At 44.8% G+C, this 15,844-nt stretch overlaps 1 protein-coding gene across 1 annotated transcript in view; it reads left to right on the forward strand.

Moving 5' to 3' along the window:
- Positions 1-14,408, forward strand: part of ehf (ets homologous factor) — a 28,905-nt gene extending 14,497 nt beyond the window's left edge. The window contains exons 6-7 of the mRNA XM_067993522.1: positions 7,194-7,389; positions 14,017-14,408. Of these exons, the coding sequence (XP_067849623.1) occupies positions 7,194-7,389; positions 14,017-14,128 (308 nt within the window). The 3' untranslated portion in view covers positions 14,129-14,408. The remainder of the gene's footprint in view (positions 1-7,193; positions 7,390-14,016) is intronic.
- The last annotated feature ends 1,436 nt before the right edge of the window (positions 14,409-15,844 follow it).

A 15,844-nucleotide genomic window follows, 5' to 3' on the forward strand; every position in this document is an offset into this window, starting at 1 on the left:
GCCTTCTCTGACTCTACTTGCCTTATCCTTCCACTCATACCTCAAATCCTAAGTGTGAGGAACATATGGGCTGCCTTGCCTCCAAAACTGAAACCATCCACACTGTTTCTGTCGGCACCTTCTTCTCTCCTCACCCTTATGCATAACCTAACCTCAACCCCTCACTTACTCCAGTCCCAAAGCATTGTATTATCCTGTACTTTTTCTTCCTTCTCCCTAACCAGCTTCTCCAAGATCATCTCTTCTATGACTCGCCTCCCATTCCCTCGATCCTCTTCCCACCCAACCTTTGGTCACTTAATTTCCTTTCCTATTTTCACTGACATTGGAATTTTTTTTTTGCTCAGGCACCTTTCTCCTCTCCCTCAAATCTGATGTCATCAGATTCCTCCTCAAAACTCCCACCCTCAATTTCTTTGTCCTCTCCAGTTACTATCTCATTTCCAACATCTCCTTCCTTTCCAATGTCCTTGATAGTGTCATTGTCTTCCAATTCGGTGCTCACCTCTCTCACAGCTCTATTGGAATCACTTGTGGGATTCCTTCAATCCATAGCACTGATACAATCCTCACCAAAGTCACCAACAGTATCTTCCATGACTACAACTGCAATGAATTATCCCTGTTTGTTCCCCTTCACTTATTCATGATCTTTGACACGGTCGATCATATCAGCCTTCTTAAATGTCTATCTTCATGGGACTGCCCTTGTATGGTGCCACTCCTACTTATCCCAAAGCAGTCAGCACATTTCCAGCAATGGTTTCTCCTCCTGCCTCTGCACAGTCATCTTTGGTGTGCCTCAAGATTCCATCTCAAACCTCTCCTTTACTCACTTACATATTGCCCCTTAGAGACATTAATTGTAGGTGTGGGTTTGGTTTCAATAGGTCTGCTGATGACACCCAACCCTACCTTTACACCATCACCTTTTATGTCATTATTGTCTTTGTGTTGTTCGACTGCTTGTCCAACATTAAGTCATACATGAGCCAGAACATACTCCAATTGAACATGGGGAAGACTGATGCCAGACTAAGAACTTTGTACCCGTGTTAGATGGTGCACCAACATCTCTTTAAACACTGAACTGATCTTCAAATTCCTTAACAAGATCACTTATTTTCACCTCACAACATTGCCTGCCTCTACTCTTATCTCACCACGACTGCTGACATCCTCATCCATAGTTTTCTTACCTCCAGACTCAATTTCTCCAATGCGCTCCTCTCCAGTTTCCTGCGCTCCACCCTATTTAAACTCCAACTTGTCCAAAATTCCATTGCCCACATCCTATCTTGCATCCTCCCTCGATTCCAGACTAAATCTGTGCTGTCTGGCTGCCTTTCTAACATTGAGGTGTGGTTGAGTTAGAATTTGTTCCTGTTGAACATTGGGAAGAGCAAGGCCATTGTATTTGCCCCATGCTAAAAACTGTATACCCTCATCACTGACTTCATCTCCCTTCCCCACTGGCTGCACCAAACTGTATGTAACCTCTGTGTCCTGCATAACCTAGAGCTGAACCTCATACTCTAGCCACCATCATGACTGCTTACTTACATCTCTGCAACGTCATTTGCCTTCACTACTATCTTATACTTGGCAGCTAAAACCTTATCCATGCTTTCATTACCTCCAGACTTGGGGGGGGGGTTAAATTAGTTAACCCCCGAATCCAGGCGTTGGCATCGTGGTGCGTGATTAGCCCGTGCCCGGTGGTACCAACGTTAGATTGGTGCTGCAACTTCATTTACCTGATTGATGCGCAGCGTGGAGCCCTATCTGCGTCCATTTCTCCATTTTCGCCGTTTCTCCGTTCTCTCCACTTCTCACAAGCAAGGGCATCCCAATCTGCGGTGAGTTGCTCGCACCTCTTAAAGGCAGTCTGTACCTCTTATTTGCAAAAAATAAAATACAGGTCCGCATGGAGTCTGAACGGAGATCAGACATCGCACATGTAAAGCACGGATGCAGGTCCCGTCCCTATAGAATCATAGAAAGGTTACAGCGTGGAAGGAGGCCATTCGCCCCTCGAGTCTGCACCGGCTCTGTGCAAGAGAAATCCAGCCAGTCCCACTCCCCCACCCTACCCCTGTAGCCCTGCAAATTTTTTCCTTTCAAGTACTTATCCAGTTCCCTTTTGAAGACCATAATTGAATCTGCCTCCACCACACCCTCGGGCAGTGCATTCCAGATCCTAACCACTCGCTGTGTAAAAAAGTCTTTCCTCATGTCATCTTTGGTTTGTTTGCCAATCACCTTAAATCTATGTCCTCTGGTTCTTGATCCTTCCGCCAATGGGAACAGTTTCTCTTTATCTACTCTGTCCAGACCCTTCATAATTTTGAAAACCTCTATCAAATCTCCTCGCAACCTTCTCCGTTCCAAGGAGAACAACTCCAGCTTCTCCAGTCTGTCCATGTAACTAAAGCCTCTCATCTCTGGAACCATTCTAGTAAATCTCTTCTGCACCCTCTCTAAGGCCTTCACATCTTTCCTAAAGTGCGGTGCCCAGAACTGGACACAATATTCCAGTGATTTATAAAGGTTCATCGTGACTTCCATACTTTTGTACTCTATGCCTCTATTTATAAAGCTCAGGATACCAAATACTTTTTTAACCACTTTCTCAACCTGCCTTGCCACTTTCAATGATTTGTGCACATATACCCCCAGGTCTCCCTGTTCCTGTACCCCTTTTAGAGTTGTGCCCTCTAGATTATATTGCCTTTCCTTGTTCTTCCTATTGAAATGTATCACTTTGCATTTTTCTGCTCGAAATTATATCTGCCGTGTGTCCGCATGTGCAACCAGCCTGTCTATATCCTCTTGAAGTCTATCACTATCCTCCTCATTGTTTACTACCCTTCCAAGTTTTGTGTCATCTGCAAATTTTGAAATTGTGCCCTGTACTCCCAAGTCCAAGTCATTAATATATATCAAGAAAATCAGTGGGCCCAGCACCGACCCCTGGGTAACACCACTGTACACCTCCCTCCAGTCCGAAAAACAATTGTTCACCACTACTCTCTGTTTCCTGTCACTTAGCCAATTCTGTATGCATGTTGCTACTGCCCCCTTTATTCAATGGGCCGCAATCTTGATGATAAGCCTACCATGCGGCCCTTTATCAAATGCCTTTTGAAAGTCCAAATACACCACATCAATTGCATTGCCCTCATCTACCCTTTCTGTTACCTCATCAAAAAACTCTATCGGGTTAGTCAAACACAATTTGCCTTTAACAAATCCGTGCCGGCTTTCCCTAATCAATCCACACTCATCCAAGTGACTGTTAATTCTGTCCCGGATTATCGTTTCCAAAAGTTTCCCCACCACTGAGGTTAAACTGACTGGCCTATAGTTGCTGGGTTTATCATTACACCCATTTTTGAACAAGTGTGTAACAATTGCATGTTTACAAACTGTTGAGTTATGTTAAAAAATTGAATAAACGTTGCATGCTACTGAATCCCACATCTTCCAATCTGCATGCCAGACCTCACCAATCTGCTGATCTGAGAATGTACCAGGCCTGCGAGATAGCATGCACTAGGTTTCTCTGATGATGCACTAGAGGCTTTGGTGCAAGAGGTGGACAGAAGGAGGGGCTTCCTATATCCACAGGAAGGCAAGAGGCCCTCCAGACATCTGCTCCCGAGGCAGTGGGAGGCAGTACGGGACAAAGTCAATGCCAGGCACATAACACCACAAACATGGATGCAGTGCAGGAAGAAGTTCATGCTTTGACATGAGTGGCCAAGGAGTGAGGTCAACTGTCAAGTGGCATCTCCTACCAACTGCACCACTAGCTGCATCCACTGCTCCACGCACTACACCCCTCATCACTCACATACCAACAAACTCTTTCAATCAGTACTCAATTCTTCCAATCAGATGCTTCCTCTCACCCTCACACTGTTGCAAACCGCACACCACAAGTCATAGGTCACACACACTGGCAGCTATTCAACCATGACAGGCACATCACCCAAACATCCTGCAGGACACTCACTGATACACGTCCCGCTTTCTTGCAGAAGAAGGTGGCGCATAACAGGAGGCAGCGAGTGGCAGTGGCATTTAGCCCCTTGAGCCTGTTGCACCATTCAATGAGATCATGGCTGATCTGTGACCTAACTCCATATACCCGCCTTAGCCCCATATCCCTTAATACCCTTGGTTAACAAACATCTATCAATTTCAGACTTAAAATGAACAATTGAGGCAACATTACCTACCGTTTGCGTAAGAGTGTTCTGAACTTCTCCCACCCTTTGCGTGTAGAAGCGTTTCCTAATTTCACTCCTGCAAGTCCTGGCTCTAAATGTTAGGCTATGTCCCCTAGTCCTAGTATTCAAGTATAGGAGATCTCCAAAAACAGGCGCAAATTCATCAGCAGCCAGAAGCAATTATCAAGCAACTAACCTGTAAATCCTGCATGGTCCCTTTAAATAGCGCTGGTGGGGGGTTCTCCAGGCACTCTAGGACATGTTTAGCTGGTTGTGGTTAAGACAGTGAGTTGGTTGCAGTGTTAAGTGCCAAAATCGTGTCTATGCCTTTAAATCAGCATTGCACACTAATATAACGCATATTCTCCTTACTTTACAAACTGCTGGCGTTTGTTATCTGAGCTTGCGCAAACCCCTTTACCAAGATGGCGACCGGTGCTCGTTACACTAGAAGTGTGCGTGCGCATCCCAGACGCCATTTTGGAACTTCAGTAGGCCGCGTAGCACCACAACAATGGGCGCTACACGGCCCAATTTCTAGCCCTCTATTTCTCAAAAACCCTCCTCCATGGTCCATTTGCCATGGGGCTTCCCTTGTGTGGTTCCACTTCTACTTCTCCCACTGCAGCCAGTGCATTTCCAGCAATAATGTCTCCTCCTACCTTGTATGGTCATCTCTGGGGCACCAATCCTCCTTTGTCTCCTGAGCTTCATGCTACACAAACTCTAAATCATCCAAAACTCTGCCAGCTGTGCCCTGTCCAACACAAAATCCTGGTTGCTGATCAATCTAATCCTTGCTGACCTACATAAATTTGTTGTTGTAGATGAATTTCATGAAGCAAATTCTGAGAGCAGTGTTTTAAGAATGAGGATCTCTTTTGGGAACTAGTAGGTTCTAGCTAAATGATCACAATATCAAATAAATAATCCAGTTACTAATATGCTTTAATACCTGTAACTGAAACCTAATAAAGTCATTCTCAGATAAGGGCCATTTCTGATAGCTCATTGTTTACACCAGCTCCCACCAAACTGAACAGGTTGGTATGATATGTTAGCACCTTTACACACTCTACCTTTTAAGGCTACTTTGTGCAAGGAAAACTTGCTCAACAGGTTAGGCTACCACCCCCTCAAGATTAGTTGAAAAGTTTCTGGGAATTGTTTTTAAGAGGCATTTATTATGTAAATTACAGTTGCTGGTCTGTAATTATTAATCTACCTGGGTTTCTGAGGTGATGATGTTTTCATACTTATAAGGTACCTGAACATTTGTACTTTGCTGCTAAAAGCAAACAAGATGCTTGCCGACACAAGAGCCCATAGCTCTTACTAATATACAGAAGATTAATCACACTGCTGTGATGAAATGAAACCAGAACACAAAAGAACGCAGATCAATTTAACTCTTTCCAGGACACACTGGCTTTTATATGCTCTGCTTATAAAACATTACTTTATATTTTTCTCTTTGTCTCTCTAATATCTAGGTTTCCAAAAAGGGGCCCAAAGATCTTAGGGGGTCTGTAAGGGAATTTTAGGGGTTCATGAGATCATCAGATTTCAAATCATCAGGGGCTGAACGCCCTGAGAATTTTGTATTCTTTATTTTTTTCTGCATTTGTTGACTTATTAGCCTGTTCTTTCTGTTGCTATAAACTAATAAAATACTTTTTCTTCAGTGACAGCACTGTTTTCCTTTGGGTAGCTAACATTGTCTTTTGGGAGGTAAGACACAAATTCCTTTGGTATATGCCAATGTTTGCTGTGGGAATGTGTCAATAGTTAAGGGGATCCATGAGAGCGTATCAATATTTGAGATGTCCCTGGGAGCATTCCAATATTTGCAAGAGGTCCCCGGTACAATGTCAATATTTGAGGGAGTCAGCAAGGGTTTGCTAAGTGTTTTAATATTTGAGAAGGTCCCAGGGAGCATCCCATTGTTTGCAGAGGGTTCTTGTGAATGTGCCAGCGTTTGCAGGAGTTCCCCACACAAAAAAGGTTTGAAACCCACTGGTGTGTAGATTACTTTTGTAGTGATGGCTGTTAGAATACCAAGACAAGCATCTTACACTTTGAGATTTGTATGAATAGAGTGATTTCACCAGTTACAAAATACACTCCAAGACACATTGAGAGCAAGGGTCATTGCCAGGGTCAAATTATATGCCAACCAAAAGCTTAATGCTGGTAATTAATGTTTGAAACCTATTGTCCACTTCTCCATGTAAATCAGTGTCATTATCCCATTGACTCAAATAGTGCACACTACGATCAGTTTTAAAAAGAACGCATAAGTTGCTGTGTGGCCCCACACTCATCATTGATGGATCCGCATGCTGGCGTCATGCTGGAGCTCTGTTGCCATTGGTGGAGTTCCATGCCAGTCATGCATTTCAGGGCTACACATGACTTCCTGCTTGAATTGGACTAGAAGTTTGTGGACAAAGTGGATTGAGAAAGCTTTTGAGATTTTTGCAACAAAAATCCTATAGAATATTAATGGTGGAGTAGTTGTAAAGGTAAGCGTGTTACTTGGGCAGGCAGCTCTGAATCAGGGACAGCGTAGAAATGAGATCAGTCAGAAAGACTGGTAGATTACTGAATTTATATTGTGTTATTGTTCCAGGACAATAAGTCACCATGCAGTTCCGTTGGCTGTGTAATTCACTTGAACAGTAAAGTCACATATTTTGAATACAATGAGTTAGAGGTGAATTCCATTTTAATCATATTCAAATAGTGAAAATATTCCACAAAACCCAAACTAAAATTGATTCAAGTAAGTTATTAGTTTTTAGAGCACAGTACAACTAACCATTTAGGCATGAAACTGACGTTGCTGTTAACCAACCTATTATCTAAATTGGATGTAGAAGAGAGAATATTTGAATTCTCCAAGACATAATAAGATATCCTGGTAAACAAGATTCTTATTCCTGCTTTCTCCCTAAGGTTGGCAAAGTCAGCATCTCTGGGAATTTGTTCGAGATCTTCTCTTGTCTCCTGGAGAAAGCATCGGCATTTTGGAATGGGAAGACAGAAATGAAGGCATTTTCAAAGTCATAAAGTCCAATTCTCTGGCAAAACTGTGGGGTCAAAGAAAAAAGAATGAGCGTATGACCTATGAGAAACTGAGCAGGGCACTGAGGTAACAATGCGCTTCTCCAACAAGTAGCACAGCATGTTTAGCTGCACTTCAAAACAGAAAAGAATGGTAATTGTCAGTTTGTCTTGGTTGGTAGTCGGAAGGTTGTGAGTAGGTGCATTTTAATTTTGATTGGGAGGGATTTTTCAGGACACTGTTCAGTTCACGTTGTTAGAGACATGTCCGTGCACAAATCACAACTGAACTAATTTTTAAAAATGGTGACCTTTCTGAGAAGTGCAAGAACAATAGGGCAGAAATAGTAGAGGATTTCAACTACCCTAATATTAACTAGGATACAAACAGGTACGGTAGCATAGTGTTTATGTTACTGGACTAGTAATCCGGAGTCATGAATTCAAATCCCACCACGGCAGCTGGGGAATTTAAATTCAATTAATTAAATAAAACCTGGAATTAAAAAAACTAGTACCAGTAATGGTGGCCATGAAACTACCGGATTGTCGTAAAAACCCATTTGGCTCACTAATGTCCTTTAGGGAAGGAAACCTGCTGTCCTTACCCGGTCTGGCCTATATGTGACTCCAGACCCACAGCAATGTGGTTGATTCTGAAATGGCCTTGCAAGCCACTCAGTTATAAAATCTCGCTTAAAAAAAGTCATAATAAAAATAAAACCGGACGGACCACCCGGCATCGGACCACTAGGCACTAGGCACTGGACACGACAAAGGCAAACCAAGCCCATTCGACCCTGCAAAGTCCTCCTCATGAACATCTGGGGACTTGTGCCAAAATTGGGAGAGCTGTCCCACAGACTAGTCAAGCAACAGCCTGACATAGCCATACTCACAGAATCATACCTTTCAGCCAACGTCCCAGACTCTTCCATCGCCATCCCTGGGTATGTCCTGTCCCACCGGCAGGACAGACCCACCAGAGGTGGCGGTACAGTGATATACAGTCAGGAGGGAGTGGCCCTGTGAGTCCTCAACATTGACTCCGGACCCCATGAAATCTCATGGCATCAGGTCAAACACGGGCAAGGAAACCTCTTGCTGATTACCACCTACCGTCCTCCCTCAGCTGATGAATCAGTCCTCCTCCATGTTGAGCACCACTTGGAGGAAGCACTGAGGGTAGCAAGGGCACAGAATGTACTCTGGGTGGGGGACTTCAATGTCCACCACCAAGAGTGGCTCGGTAGCACCACTACTGTCTGAGCTGGCCGAGTCCTGAAGGACATAGCTGCCAGACTGGGCTTGCGGCAGGTGATGAGCGAACCAACACGAGGGAAAAACCTACTTGACCTCGTTATAACCAATCTACCTGTCGCAAATGCATCTGTCCATGACAGTATTGGTAGGAGTGACCACCGCACAGTCCTCGTGGAGATGAGGTCCCGTCTTCACACTGAGTACACCATCCAACGTGTTGTGTGGCACTACCACCGTGCTAAATGGGATAGATTCAGAACAGATCTAGCAGCTTAAAACTGGGCATCCATGAGGCGCTGTGGGCCATCAGCAGCAGCAGAATTGTATTCCAGCACAATCTGTAACCTCATGGCTCGGCATATTCCTCAGTCTACCATTACCAACAAACCAGGGGATCAACCCTGGTTCAATGAGGAGCAGCCCCAGGCATACCTAAAAATGAGGTGCCAACCTGGTGTAGCTACAACTCAGGACAGCATGCATGCTAAACAGCGGAAGCAACATGCTATAGACAGAGCTAAGCGATTCCACAACCAACGGATCAGATCAAAGCTCTGCAGTCCTGCCACATCCAGTCGTGAATGGTGGTGGACAATTAAACAACTAACGGGAGGAGGAGGCTCTGTAAACATCCCCATCCTCAATGATGGCGGAGTCCAGCACGTGAGTGCAAAAGACAAGGCTGAAGTGTTTGCAACCATCTTCAGCCAGAAGTGCCGAGTGGATGATCCATCTCGGCCTCCTCCCGATATCCCCACCATCACAGAAGCCAGTCTTCAGCCAATTTGATTCAGTCCACGTGATATCAAGAAACGGCTGAGTGCACTGGATACAGCAAAGGCTATGGGCCTCGACAGCATCCCGGCTATAGTGCTGAAGACTTGTGCTCCATAACTAGCCGCGCCTCGAGCCAAACTGTTCCAGTACAGCTACAACACTGGCATCCACCCGACAATGTGGAAAATTGCCCAGGTATGTCCTGTCCACAAAAATCAGGACAAATCCAATCCGGCTAATTACCACCCCATCAGTCTACTCTCAATCATCAGCAAAGTGATGGAAGGTGTCGTCGACAGTGCTATCAAGCGGCACTTACTCACCTATAACCTGCTCACTGATGCTCAGTTTGGGTTCTGCCAGGACCACTCAGCTCCAGATCTCATTACAGCCTTGGTCCAAACATGGACAAAAGAGCTGAATTCCAGAGGTGAGGTGAGAGTGACTGCCCTTGACATCAAGGCAGCATTTGACCGAGTGTGGCACCAAGGTGCCCTAGTAAAATTGAAGTCAATGGGAATCAAGGGGAAAACTCTCCAGTGGCTGGAGTCATATCTAGCACAAAGGAAGATGGTAGTGGTTGTTGAAGGCCAACCATCTCAGCCCCAGGACATTGCTGCAGGAGTTCCTCAGGGCAGTGTCCTAGGCCCAACCATCTTCAGCTGCTTCATCAATGACCTTCCCTCCATCATAAGGTCAGAAATGGGGATGTTCGGTGATGATTGCACAGTTTCGCAGCCCCTCGAATAATGAAGCAGTCTGTGCCCGTATGCAGCAAGACCTGGACAACATCTAGGCTTGGGCTGATAAGTGGCAAGTAACATTTGCGCCAGACAAGTGCCAGGCAATGACCATCTCCAACAAGAGAGAATCTAACCACCTCCCCTTGACATTCAACGGCATTACCATCGCCGAATCCCCCACCATCAACATCCTGGGGGTCACCATTGACCAGAAACTTAACTGGACCAGCCACATAAATACTGTGGCTACTAGAGCAGGTCAGAGGCTTGATATTCTGCGGTGAGTGACTCACCTCCTGACTCCCCAAAGCCTTTCCACTATCTACAAGGCACAAGTCAGGAGTGTGATGGAATACTCTCCACTTGCCTGAATGAGTGCAGCTCCAACAACACTCAAGAAACTCGACACCATCCGGGGCAAAGCAGCCCGCTTGATTGGCACCCCATCCACCACCCTAAACATTCACTCCCTTTGCCACCGGCACATTGTGGCTGCAGTGTGTACCATCCACAGGATACACTGCAGCAACTCGCCAAGGCTTCTTTGACAGCACCTCTCAAACCCGCGACCTCTACCATCTAAAAGGACAAGGACAGCAGGCACATGGGAACAACACCACCTACACGTTCCCCTCCAAGTCACACACCATCCCAACTTGGAAATATATCGCCGTTCCTTCATCATCACTGGGTCAAAATCCTGGAACTCCCTTCCTAACAGCACTGTGGGAGAACCTTCACCACACGGACTGCAGCGGTTCAAGAAGGCGGCTCACCACCACCTTCTCAAGGGCAATTAGGGATGGGCAATAAATGCTCGCCTCGCCAGTGACACCCACATCCCATGAACGAATAAAAAAAAAAGTGTGAAGGACATAGAGGGCACAAAATTCTTAAATTGTATTCAGGAGAACTTTTTTAGCCAGTATGTAGCAAGCCCAACAAGAGAGGAGGCAGTTCTGTATTTGGTTTTAGGAAATGAAGCTGGGCAGGTGGAAGGAGTAGCAGTGGGAGAGCATTTGGATGGTAGTGATCATAATTCAGTTAGTTTTATCATAATTATGGAAAAGGACAAATATAGAACAGGAGTTAAAGTTCTCAAATGGGGAAAGGCCAATTTTATTAAGCTGAGAAGTGATTTAGCAAAAATGTACTGGAAACAGCTACTTGAAGATAAATCAATGTCAGAGCAGTGGGAGGCATTCAAGGGGGAGATTCAAGGGGTTCAGAGTAAACATGTTCCCACAGAGAAAAAAGGTGGGACTGCCAATTCTGGAGCCTCCTGGATGTCAGGGAGCACACAGGGTAAGATCAGGCAGAAAAGGAAAGCTTAGGTCAGACACTGAGAACTCAATACTGCAGAAAGCCTACAGGAGTATTGAAAGTGCAGGGGTGAAATTATAAAGGAAATTAGGAAAGCAAAGAGAGGGCAAGAAAAAATATTGGCAAGTAAAATCAAGGAAAAACGAAAGATGTTTTATAAATACATTAAGAACAAGAGGATAACTAAGGGAAGTGTGGGGCCTATTAGAGACCAAAAAGGGAACCTATGTGTGGAGGCGGAAGATGTTGGTATGGTTCTTAATGAATACTTTGCGTCTGTCTTCACAAAAGGGAGGGATGATGCAGGGATTGAAGTTAAGGAGGGGGAGTGTGAAATATTGGATGGGATAAACATAGTGAGAGAGGAAGTATTAAGGGGATTAGCATCTTTGAAAGTAGATAAATCACCAGGGCTGGATGTAATGTATCCCAGGCTGCTAAAAGAAGCAAGGGAGGAAATAGCGGAGGCTCTGACCATCATTTTCCAATCCTCACTGTATACAGGCGTGGTGCTGGAGGATTGGAAGACTGCTAACGTTGTTTAAAAAGGGAGTGAAGGATAGACCGAGTAATTACAGGCCAGTCAGTCTAACCTCGGTGTGGGCAAATTATCGGAATTAATTCTGAGGGACAGGAAAAACCGTCACTTAGAAAGGCACGGAGTAATCAAGGACAGTCAGCATGGATTTGTTAAGGGAAGTTCGTGTCTGACTAACTTGATTGAATTTTTTGAGGAGGTAACAAGGAGGGTAGGTGAGGGTAGTGCATTTGATGTAGTCTACATGGATTTTAGCAAGGTTTTTGGCAAGGTCCCGCATGGCAGACTGGTCAAAAAAGTACAAGCCCATGGGATCCAAGGGAAAGTGGCAAGTTGGATCCAAAATTGGCTCAATGGCAGGAAACAAAGGGTAATGGTTGACAGGTGTTTTTGTGACTGGAAGGCTGTTTCCAGTGGGGTTCTGCAGGGCTCAGTACCAGGTCCCTTGCTTTTTGTGGTATATATTAATGATTTGGATTTAAAAGTAGGGGGCATGATTAAGAAATTTGCAGATGCAGTTGGGTGTGTGGTTGATAGTGAGGAGGAAAGCTGTAGACTGCAGGAAGATATCAATGGACTGGTCAGGTGGGCAGAAAAGTGGCAAATGGAATTTAATTCAGAGAAATGTGAGGTAATGCATTTGGGGAGAGCAAACAAGGCAAGGGAGTACACAATAAATGGGAGGATACTGAGAGGTGTAGAGGAAGTGAGGGACCTTGGAGTGCATGTCCACAGATCCCTGAAGGTAGCAGGATAGGTAGATAAGGTGGTTAAGAAGGCATATGGAATTCTTTCCTTTATTAGCCGGGGCATAGAATATAAGAACAGGGAGATTATACTGGAACTGTATAAAACACTAGTTAGGCCACAGCTTCAGTACTGTGTACAGTTCTGGTCACCACTTTATAGGAAAGATGTGATTGCACTAGAGAGGGTACAGAGGAGATTTACGAGGATGTTGCCAGGACTGGAGAATTTTAACTATGGGGAAAGATTGGATAGGCTGGGGTTGTTTTCTTTGGAACAGAGGAGGCTGAGGGGTGATTTAATTGAGATGTACAAAATTGTGAGGGAGCTAGATAGAGTGGACAGGAAGGACCTATTTCCCTTAGCAGAGAGGTCAATAACAAGGGGGCAAAGATTTAAAGTAATTGGTAGAAGGATTAGAGGGGAGCTAAGGACAATTTTTTTCACCCAGAGAGTGGAGGGGATCTGGAACTCACTGCCTGATAGGGTGGTAGAGGCAGAAACCCTCAACTCATTTAAAAAGTACCTGGATGTGCACCTGAAGTGCCGTAACCTACATGGCTACGGACCAAGTGCTGGAAAATGGGATTAGGTTGGGTGGCTCATTTTCAGCCAGCGCGGACACAATGGACCGAATGGCTTCCTTCTGTGCCGTAAATTTTCTATGATTCTATGATTCTATATGAAAAGGAGGACACTAAGCTCTCCTGAAACTATTTATCAGTGCGGTAGAACTAGGGCAGAGTCAACAAAACTGACATGTTCCATTCTCTTGCCCCAAAACACCTCAACCTGAGTAGATATACACAATAAACTTAACAATAAATTTGGTTGGAGAGGTGGTAGGAACTTCCCCACCAGGATTAATGAACATCAGCACAAGAGTCACCACAGACCACTTTAGCAGATCAGCGGCTGGTTACAGAATTACACTGGCAGATGTCTGGGAAGAGGCTGCCTGTCCATCCTCTCTGTGGTTGCGGATGGCACATGGTGCCGAGAGTGAACGGGGAAAGGGAAGATAATTCAATACATTGCAAAAGAAAAGACAAATGCCCAGAATTTCCTCAGAGCTGCTCCTCCTCCGCCACGGTAACTTTGCCGAGAGTGTGTTGGAAACTCTGTTTATGTACATAAAGGGGTTTCCTCCACACTTTCGATGCAATTATGGCAGCACAGCAGCAGAAAATCTATGTTAAGCACTGGTAGCTAAATACAGTCATTAATACTTGATTGACACGTTTCAGAAAGGGAACTAAATGTTACAATGACGGCTTCTCCTTTATTGGGTCAAGAGCTCACTTCATTTTATTTTGCTTTTCAGACATTATTACAAAACTGGGATTCTGGAACGGGTGGATAGAAGGTTAATGTACAAGTTTGGAAGGAGTGCATATGGCTGGAGACAAAAGCCTTCAGCTACCAGTCAACTTTAACCTTGATTGAGTGAAGATACGGGTCAGTGCTAACATGAGCTGGCACCATCTTCAGACCATGCACCATCCTCAGGCAGCAGCCAGCTCAACTTGTAATCACTTTTTTATTCAAAATTAAATCTTTGCCTTCACCTTGTTGGAGCTTCTTTGTGAAAAATATAGCATAATAAGGTTAAAATATTCAACAAGCTAGTAATAAATAGGATTTCAATTGTGTTGTTTTATGTTGTAAATAACATTCTAAATGCTCAATGGAGTCTATACACAGGAGTTCAAAATCTATAACCTATATATATCTATAGCTATTTGTTTGCCTGTGTAATATTTATCTATTAATATCTATCTATATACCTATAATCTATCTATATATCTATAGACATATATATATATAAAATGTGACACACCTGAAATGTGATGGACATGTTTTATTAGAATTTTTCAGGATGTGGGCACCATTGGCAAGGCTGGCATTTATTGCCCATCGCTAGTTGCCTTTGAGATGGTGGTGGTAGGCCTCTTTCTTGAACTACTGCAGCCCATGTGGTGAAGCTACTCTCACAATGCTGTTCAGCAGGATGTTCCAGAATTTTGACCGTGACAATGAAATAATGGCGATATATGTCCAAGTCAAGATGGCGTGTGATTTGGAGGCATACTTGGAGGTGATGGTGTTCCCGTGCACCTGCTGCCTTTGTCCTTCTAGATGGTGGAGGTCGTGGGCTTGGGAGGTGCTGCTGAAGAAGTGTTGCTGCTGTGCATCCTGTAGATAGTACACACTGTTAATACGATATCCCGGGGGTGGAGGGAATGGATATTTAAGCCAGTGGATGGTGTGCCAATCATGCTTCGTCCTAGATGGTGTTGAGCTTCTTGAATGTTGTTGCTGCTGTACCCATCCAGGCAAGTGGAGAGTATTCCATCACACTCCTGACTTGTGCCTTGTAGGTGGTGGAGAGGCTTTGGGGAGTCAGGATGTGAGCCTATCGCCGCAGAATACCCAGCCTCTGATCTGCTCTAGTAGGCACGGCATATATGTGGCTACTCTAATTGAGTTTCTGGTCAGTGGGGACCCACAGGATATTGATAGTGGGGGACTCAGCGATAGTAATGCCACTGAATGTCAAGGGGATGTAGTTAGGCTCTTTCTTGTTGGAGATGATCATTGCCTGACACTTGTGTGGCGTGAATGTTACTTGCCACTTATCAGCCCAAGCTTGGATGTTGTCCATGTCTTGCTGCTTGCGGGCATGGACTGCTTCATCATCTGAGAAATTGTGAATGGAGCTGAACACTGTGCAATCATCTGCGAATAGCCCGACTTCTAACCTATTGATGAAGCAGTTGAAGATAGTTGGGGCTAGCTCGCTGTCCCGAGGAACTCCTGCAACAATGTCATAGGGCTGGGATGATTGGCTTCCAAATACCAGAACCATCTTCCTTTGTGCCAGGTGTGACTCCAGCCACTGGAGAGTTTTCCCCCTGATTCCCATTTGACTTCAATTTTACTAGGGCTCCTTGGTGCTACACTCAGTCAAATGCTGCCTTGATGTTAAGGGCAGTCATTTTCACCTCATCTCTGGAATTCAGCTCTTGTGTCCATGTTTGGACAAAGACTGTAATGAGGTCTGGAGTTGAGTGGCCTTGGTGGAACCCAAACTGAGCATCGATATGCTGGTTATTGGTGAGTGAGTGCCGCCTGATAGTGCTGTTGGAGTC

Source organism: Heptranchias perlo, chromosome 12 (genome assembly GCF_035084215.1).
Source record: "Heptranchias perlo isolate sHepPer1 chromosome 12, sHepPer1.hap1, whole genome shotgun sequence".
In the NCBI taxonomy this organism is placed as follows: domain Eukaryota; kingdom Metazoa; phylum Chordata; class Chondrichthyes; order Hexanchiformes; family Hexanchidae; genus Heptranchias; species Heptranchias perlo.